This window comes from Neophocaena asiaeorientalis, unplaced genomic scaffold (assembly GCF_003031525.2).
Source record: "Neophocaena asiaeorientalis asiaeorientalis breed wild unplaced genomic scaffold, Neophocaena_asiaeorientalis_V1.1 scaffold85, whole genome shotgun sequence".
NCBI lineage: Eukaryota > Metazoa > Chordata > Mammalia > Artiodactyla > Phocoenidae > Neophocaena > Neophocaena asiaeorientalis.
Genome location: NW_020174301.1, coordinates 11,428,232 through 11,436,821, shown reverse-complemented (window position 1 = coordinate 11,436,821; position 8,590 = coordinate 11,428,232). Strand labels below are relative to the sequence as shown.

The window sequence follows — 8,590 nt, the reverse complement described above, 5'->3', positions numbered from 1 at the left end:
GGGGGGCGCTGGATTGGGGGGGTATAACTTTTAATTTTGAAATAATTATAAAGATTCACAGGAAGTTGTAAAAAAACAATGTACAGGAGGTCCTATGTACCCTTCAACCAGTTTCCCTCAACAGGGAAACTGTATAACTATAGCACATTATCAAAACTGACACGGAAACATTTCGCAGACCTTATTCATATCTCACCCGTTTTACATGCATTCATTTTCTCTGTATATATCCTTCTATGCAATTTTATTGCCAGATCTGTGTAACCACCACCAGCGCCAATGTACAGAGTGTTCACGATATGCTCCCCTGGGCTACCCCTTTAGAGCTTCTATCCCCAGTTCCTTGGCAGCCGCTAATTTGTTCTCCATCTTTATTATTTTGACATTTAGAGAATTTAATATAAATGGAATCATACAGTAGGTGAGCTTTTGAGATGGTCTTTTTTCACTCTGCATTCACTTTGGAGCCAGGTTGGTCCTTGTACCAACCGTCTGACCCTTCTCATTGAGAGTAGTATTCATGGTTTGGACGTACCACTGGCTAATTCACCCCCTGAAATGGGACTTGGGCTGTTACCACATTTGGGCTATTAGGAATAAAGCTGCTGTGAACATTCACGCTGTTTCCGTGTGAACATAAGTCTTCATTTCTTTAGGATAAATGCCTAGGAGTGCAAATCCTAGGTTAATACACTGATTGCAAGTTTACTTTTATAAAAAACTGCTAAACTCTTTTCAGAGTGGCTGTACAATTCTACATTCCCACCAGTTATGTATGAGTGATTCAGTTTCTCCTCATCTTTGTCAGCATTTGTGTTATCATTAATTTTTAGTTGAGTCATTCTGATAGCTATATGGTGATATCTCATTGTGGTCTTAATTTGCATTTCCTTACTGGCTAATGATGGTGAATATCCTTCCTAGCACTTATTTGCCACCTGTGTATCTTTTATCTTTTTTTTTTTTTTTTTTTTTTGCGGTACGCAGGCCTCTCACTGCTGTGGCCTCTCCCGCTGCGGAGCACAGGCTCCGGACGCGCAGGCTCAGCGGCCGTGGCTCACGGGCCCAGCCGCTCCGCGGCACGTGGGATCTCCCCAGACCGGGGCATGAACCTGTGTCCCCTGCATTGGCAGGCGGAGTCCCAACCACTGCGCCACCAGGAAGCCCGTATCTTTTATCTCTTGATGAAATCTCTGTTCATGAATTTTGCCCATTTTCTAACTGGACTGTTTGGTATTTTTACTATTGAGTTTTGATATAGTTCTTTATATATTCTAGATACAAGTGCTTTGTTGTATATGTGGTTTTGCAAATATTCTCTCCCAGCATGGTGCTTTTCTTTTCATCCTCAACAGACAAAACATTTTTAATTTTGATAAGGTTCAATTGATCAATTTTTCCCCTTTATATAGATTGTGCTTTTGATGTCAAGTCTAAAAACTCTTCACCTAGTCCTAGATCCTCAAGATTTTCTCCTTTGCTATTTTCTAAAAGTTTCGCAGTTTTAATTTTTTTTTTTTAACAGTTCAGTCCAGTGCTTTTAAAAACCTAACTATACTCAGGTTTTCATGTTCCCCAAAGCATTAGCCTCCTGTTTATTTATAACGTACAACACAGGTGACAATCTATTCTACAAATCAACCAAAGGTGTATTTTCAAGAACTCCTAAATCTCGAGAGGAAAAACTAAGTACTCAAGTCATATCTTAGGGAATTTTCAATCTGTTCTACATTTAGACAGGTCAACAGCACTAATTATGTACTTAATTTTGTAATCCTAGCACTTAACCTGCTAAACCAATAGTTACTGAATAAATTAATCATGCAAATGAGATGTCATTTTGTTACTGTTATCTGAATACTTTTATAATGAGTAAATACTACTTTAAATAAACTATATTGTAAAATGATAAAGCAATACAATTCTTTGGGATCTTTTTAATATTGCACCTGCCATACGCTCTTAGAACCTACTGAATAATCGATACCAAAATTAAAACACAAATCTTAATTCTATACAAAATGAAGACAGCCACAGATACAAACAACTACAATATCTTAATACAACTAAAGACAAATTGTCTTAGCTCTTCTATCAACACAAGACATAATACAGGTGAAAGCAGCTTAGTCTAGCTCTATCTCAACCAGAAGTCTTACAGGTTAAAATCATTACTTTTTTAAAAAAGTAAATACACACACACACACACACAAATTCCTAGTTTATTTTTTATCCAACTTTGGTGAAAAATGTAACCTCCCATTAGGGCAGGGAATTTTTGCTCATTAATACATATATCCTCTGTCTAGCATAAAGAAAGCACTCAATAATTAATTAATAAGTCTTTTAAGTACAAAAAGGCACACAGGTAATGAAAATGCCTAACATTGGCAATATCAATTAATTACCTTAAAATTCTTAGTTTCTCAACTGCTAGTAATTTAATTTGCATTACAAACTCATTTACTTAAGAGCAACCCAAGAAATTTAAGTGCATACAAGTTTTAATTTCATCAAAAACTTTTAAATAAATTTATATTTTCCATAATACCCAAGAGTAAGAATTAACTCAGCATACCAGTACTTTGGGGATAGAACTGACTTAAAATTCCAGTCTTCTGTTTAGTTCATCTAGGCCAGGTTGTAAAACAACAGGTTTAACAAATTACACATATTTACAAACACTTTGACGTGGCAATTTTCTCTCCAGGAGTTTATCCTTTAAAACATATTATCTATGGCTCTATAGTTTATGCTACAAGCATGTTCATCAAAGCATTTACGAGATAATGGAAAATATCTCATTGCCCCCACCTGCCCCACACTTCCTGGCACAGGGCTCCTAAAACCCTTGTAATTTCCTAAGTGATAAGAGCACTAGAAGCATCTTTTGTGCTAATATTTGGTCTTTGACCCTGCTTCCTGACAAAGAGTTCATAAATCCCTTGGAATTTCCTGGGTGACATGTCTTTTGTTCTAATAAGGTGACTCTTGGTGGACTCCTGAATGGGGGATAGTCACCAGAAAGACCAAGTCATGATTAAAGGCTTGGAATTTTCAGCCCCATTCCCTACTCTCTAGAGAGGGGAGAGGGGCTGGAAATAGAGTGGATGATCAATCATGCCTACGTGATGACGCCTCCATAAAAATCCCTACAATATGGAACTCAGAAAGCTTCTGCGTTAGTGAATTAACGGAGGTACTGGGAGAATGGTGCACCCAAAGAAGGCACGGAAGCTCCACACCCCTTCCCACATACCTTGCCCTACACACCTCTTCTATCTGAATGTTCATCTGTATCCTTTATCATATCCTTTTACAATAAACAGGTATACAGTAATTAAACTGTTTTCCTAAGTTCTGTGAGCTGCTTTAGCAAACTAATTGAACCCAATAAGGGGGCCACAGGAACCTCGAATTTATAGCCCATCAGTCAGAAGCACAGGTAACAATGTGGACTTACGACTGACATCTGAAGGGGGTGGAGGGGCAGTCTTGTGGGACTGAGCCCTTCACCTGTGGGATCCAGATAGGCAGTGTCAGAATTGAGATAAATTGTCGGACACCCAGCTGGTGTCACAGCATTGCTTGGGTAGGGGGAAAACCCCACTCATTTCGTGTCAGAAGTGTTGTGAGTGTAGCAGTGTGAGAGTACAGGAGAAACACAGGAGGAAGAGTGGGTTTTTCCTACTTCTGTTAGGGGAGCCACAGACCAAAACCGCCCACTCTGGCCAGGCACGATAGTAACCACTTGCATGAGTTCTTACAACAGGAGGTCCTGGTATGGAATATAGAACTAACAAGCTACCACCAACCAGAAGAATTCAGGAAATGTCAAAAGGACAGAGGAGAAGCCAGTCCGTATACCCTACCAACCTCCCAGAATCCTTCTCACTGGAATTCATCTTGGCTGAGCGATGCACGCGCCTCCAGGAAGAACCCTGAGTCAGAGTGATTGTCCAGAGACCACCCCGAAACTAACCCCATCACCATAAACCCTGAGACCGCGAGCCACGTGCAGAGCAGTTCTCCTGGGTTCCGTTACCCTGCCACTCTCCGCCTGGGTGCCCCTTCCCAATAAAGCTTCTTGCTTTGTCAGCACGTGTGTCTCCTCAGACAATTCATTTCCGGGTGTTAGACAAGAGCCTACTCTTGGGCCCTGGAAGGGGTTCCCCTTCCTACCACACTTAACATTGTTTGTAAAAGAAAAAAGGGAAGAGAAAGGAAAAAGAACTCTGTCCAACAACAGAGGGTTTGTAATTTATAGTAAATTCATGGCAAAACTACTACACAGTCATGAAAAATGACATGAAATAATTTTTGATGACTTGGAAAATGTTTGAGATGTAAGTGAAAAAAGCTGTTTACAGAGTATCCCCATTTCTAGGGGCAAAAGTACAAAGAAAGGCTCAGAAGAAAACATGAAAAGTGTTAAATGTTGTTTATCTATGCTTTCCAGATATTTTACAATAAAAACATACTTCTGAAATAAGAAATAAATATAAAATTTTTGTATTAATTATTGCATTAATTCAGTAAAGATGTACTGTTTGACTTTTGATAGCAATACAAAAATCAATATGCAGTAGTTAAACCATCACACAATAGAAGAATTAATTTATTACCTGAGTTGGGGTAATGATGGGCACACCACCAACAATGTCAGTTCTGTAAGACACTTGCTTCTTCCCACATTCACCTTGGCGACTTGCGTTATCAGAATGAGGTTGTGAGTCTGACTGCTTTGGTACCTAAAATAATAAGTCAATGAGTCATTTTGCAACAAGCATTATATATGAGACCCTCTTTATCACAGAATTTCCAACTGATCATCAATTTATATATAATTAGCATATATAAAAATTATTTTTAGTATATGCATATACCCCTTTAAGTCCTCAGACTAACTCTTCTTTTACGGTATTACTTTATGACACAGCTGTCATTTACTGAGTGCTTACTTGGACAGGTACTATTTCATATATTTTCCCATTTAACCCTCCTGTCAACCCTACGCATAGGGGGAGCATCGCCACCGTAGCAGTAAGAAAACAGGCTCAGGGGCATTAGGGAACATAAGTTTTTTTTTTTAATTAATTAATTTGGTTGCGCTGGGTCTTGGTTGCAGCAGGTGGGCTCCTTTGCGGCTTGCCAGCTCCTTAGCTGCAGGACGTGGGCTCCTTAGCTGCAAGACACGGGCTCCTTAGTTGCGGCACACAGGCTCCTTCGTTGTGGCATGCAAACTCTTATTTGCGGCATGCATGTGGGAATCTAGTTCCCTGACCAGGGATCAAACCCAGGCCCCCTGCATTGGGAGCACAGAGTATCATCCACTGTGTCACCAGGGAAGTCCCAGGAACATCAGTTTAGATCCTGGCTGTTCCACTTTCTAGCTAAGTTCGTGTAACTCTCTTCCACACTTAACCACTATACTACATCCCTAGTTTATCAGAGCACTTGACATTGTATTACCTCTCTGTGCTGTTACCTTTCCCTTTCCTCCATTCCTGCCCAAGATTTTGCAACATCCCGAGGACAGGGGATCTTGTCCCGTTAGATGCTTCCCCTAATGACTCTCTCCCCCAGGCCTTAGGCCAACCCTCCACCCTCTCTCCACATTTAAACTACAATAGCAGTCGTGGGCAGAAACAAAAGAAAGGGGGCTTCCCTCGTGGCGCAGGGTTAAGAATCCGCCTGCCAATGCAGGGGACATGGGTTCAAGCCCTTGTCCGGGAAGATCCCACATGCTGCAGGGTGACTAAGCCTGCGCGCCACAACTACGGAGCCTGCGCGCCTAGAGCCCATGCTCTGCAACAAGAGAAGCCACCACAATGAGAAGCCTGTGCGCACCGCAACTAAGAGTAGCCCCCACTTACTGCAACTAGAGAAAGCCCATGGGCAGCAATGAAGACACAACGCAACCAAAAATAAAAAACAAATAAATAAAATTTAAAAATAAAAAAAACTTTAAGTTAAAAAAAAAAAAACGAAAGAAGGAAAAGAAAGGCAGAGAAGAGAAATGAATTCTGGAGGGGAAAGCCTGAATTCTTCTAAGACTTTTTTTCTAAGAGGTTGCACATTCTGGAGTGCTTTTTAAAGGCAATACGATAATGGACAGAATTTTACTTGACGAGATTTGCAAAAATACTTAAGAATGAAAGGGCTATAAAGTTCACTACACCCAGAAACAATGTGCTAAGGAAGTCCCAGTGTTTTCTAATGAACAGCATCATGTATTTCAATTATTTTGACAATGTGGCCAAGTTATCCTTAAGAACAGAAAATGGCATTAAAAGAATTTGAAACCAGAGACAGAATTATCTATTCAACTTATGTATTAGCTGAAATGTGCTGTTAAAAGGTGACCCATATAAAAAGTGGCTATTCTCTCTCAAGAAGTTGAGGACTTAATCATACATGAGAATATCCTAAAAAACACCTTTAATATCACCCTAAAAATATACTAAAATTTACATTGGTTTTTCCATTTTTCTTCTAGAAATGACAGTATATTAAAAATCCTTGGGCTTCCCTGGTGGCGCAGTGGTTGAGAGTCCGCCTGCCGATGCAGGGCACACGGGTTCGTGCCCCAGTCTGGGAAAATCCCACATGCCGCGGAGCGGCTGGGCCCCTGAGCCATGGCCGCTGAGCCTGCTCGTCCAGAGCCTGTGCTCCGCAACGGGAGAGGTCACAACAGTGAGAGGCCCACGTGCCGCAAAAAAAAAAAAAAAAAAAAAAAAAAAAATCCTTCCCTATGCTGTTAAACCTACTGCTTCTCATTTGTCCTTATAATAAAATAAAATGCTAAGTATAGCGTAATTCCAATGTTACAGTTCAACAATTAACTTAGAATTGCATTTTTTTTTTTAAAGTGACCTCCCTAGACAGATGGCAAATGTCAAAGACATTGAACATGCTTGGTTTCGTTGCCTATTGCCTTTTTCCCCTCTCCCTTGCTTCCCTATCCTTTATTGTTCTGACTGGTGTTTTGTGAGAGATTTGAATGTATTTTTGGCAAACATTTGCACATGATCCTAACAGTAGGAAATTCTAATAGTAGAAAAAAGAAAAGGTAAAGATGACTAGAGAACAGATGAGCAAAATGGAGAATAATGGCAGGGCTTAAAGACTGAAACATAAAGCATGCAAGAACAAACTCTTGGGTGTTAGGATCTTTCTGAGGGCTCTACCCATGACCTGCAGGCTTTGGGGCACACACTTCTGTTAGGACTAAAGTCCTGTATTCAGCTTATTCTGTCTACCCCCAGTTGTCAATTAAAAAAAAAAAAGTTTAGAATTTTGGCCATAATTTAAAAACATTAATTTTTAGGTTAAAATCTAATATTGAGGGCTTCCCTGGTGGTGCAGTGGTTAAGAATCCACCTGCCAATGCAGGGGTCACGGGTTTGAGCCCTGGTCCAGGAAGATCCCACATGCCCTGGAGCAATTAAGCCCGTGTGCCACAGCTACTGAGCCTGTGCTCTAGAGCCATGAGCTACAACTACTGAGCCCGCGAGCCACAACTACTGAAGCCAGCACGCCTAGAGCCCGTGCTCTGCAACAAGAGAAGCCACCGCAATGAGGAGCCCGCACACCGCAACGAAGAGTAGCCCCCACTCGCCGCAACTAGAGAAAGCCCGCGCACAGCAACAAAGACCCAACATAGCCAAAAATAAATAAATAAAATAAATAAATTTATTAAAAAAATTTTTTTGATTTTCCAAACTCTAGTCAATACTTCCTTCAGGGTTGTTCCTCTACTATTGCTCTTCCTCTCTTTTTTTTAAATAGGGGGAAAATTTTTTAATGGTAGCCACCAACACACACTCAAAAAGACTTCATGAAAGTAAGGAAAGCCATAAACTATGGTGTTGGATGATGGTCCATTAAGACGGCATGGTACTATAATTAATAAGTAGATAAATAATCACCATTCCCTTACCCACTGCCCTCTAATCACCTCTGACCTAACTCCAAAATCTAATTTTGGATTTCCGAAACTTTTAAGTTTACATATTACATTGTACTCAGCAGACTACTAAATTATATAGGTTCACCAAAATGTCATTTGGAGTGACTCCACAAAAAGGTAAACTGCACATATATTAAAAATGTTAACTTGAAATATTCAAAGAAATCTACACGTAAATCACCAGCAATTTCCATAGTAAAGTATGACAAATTAAAGATTCTGCACTGAAATGTGTAAAATGCGTATGCAATTAAAACTGGTAAGATTTTTTAAAGAATAAAGTTAAAAATATATCTTATTAAAGCATGGGAAATTCTTTCATTGCTATTCTATGAGTTAATGTGTATCTATATAAAACTGATTTTTAGTAAGTGCTATCAATTCTATACTCACTTTAATATAGTTATAATCACTTTGTTGACTGGCTACGGATTTCTATATCTTAAATATATATTCTCTAAATGTGAATTATAAAAACACAAATATCAACAGATTTATCTTAAAAACTATAAAAATTTCAACATGTAACAGCTGCAAGACCACAAAAGCTATTTAAAAGTCCACATACTTTGAAACATTACCCAGGTCCTAATCAGTTTCTCTTGCATTTGAATAAGC

General features: G+C 39.6%; 1 protein-coding gene across 5 annotated transcripts in view; it reads right to left on the bottom strand.

Annotated features, from left to right (window-relative positions):
- PLEKHA1 (pleckstrin homology domain containing A1) overlaps nt 1-8,590 on the bottom strand; it is a 42,389-nt gene that overhangs the window by 13,478 nt on the left and 20,321 nt on the right. For all 5 annotated transcript variants that reach the window (XM_024755968.1, XM_024755969.1, XM_024755967.1 and 2 more), the window contains one exon: nt 4,626-4,751. In XM_024755968.1, the coding sequence (XP_024611736.1) occupies nt 4,626-4,751 (126 nt within the window). The remainder of the gene's footprint in view (nt 1-4,625; nt 4,752-8,590) is intronic.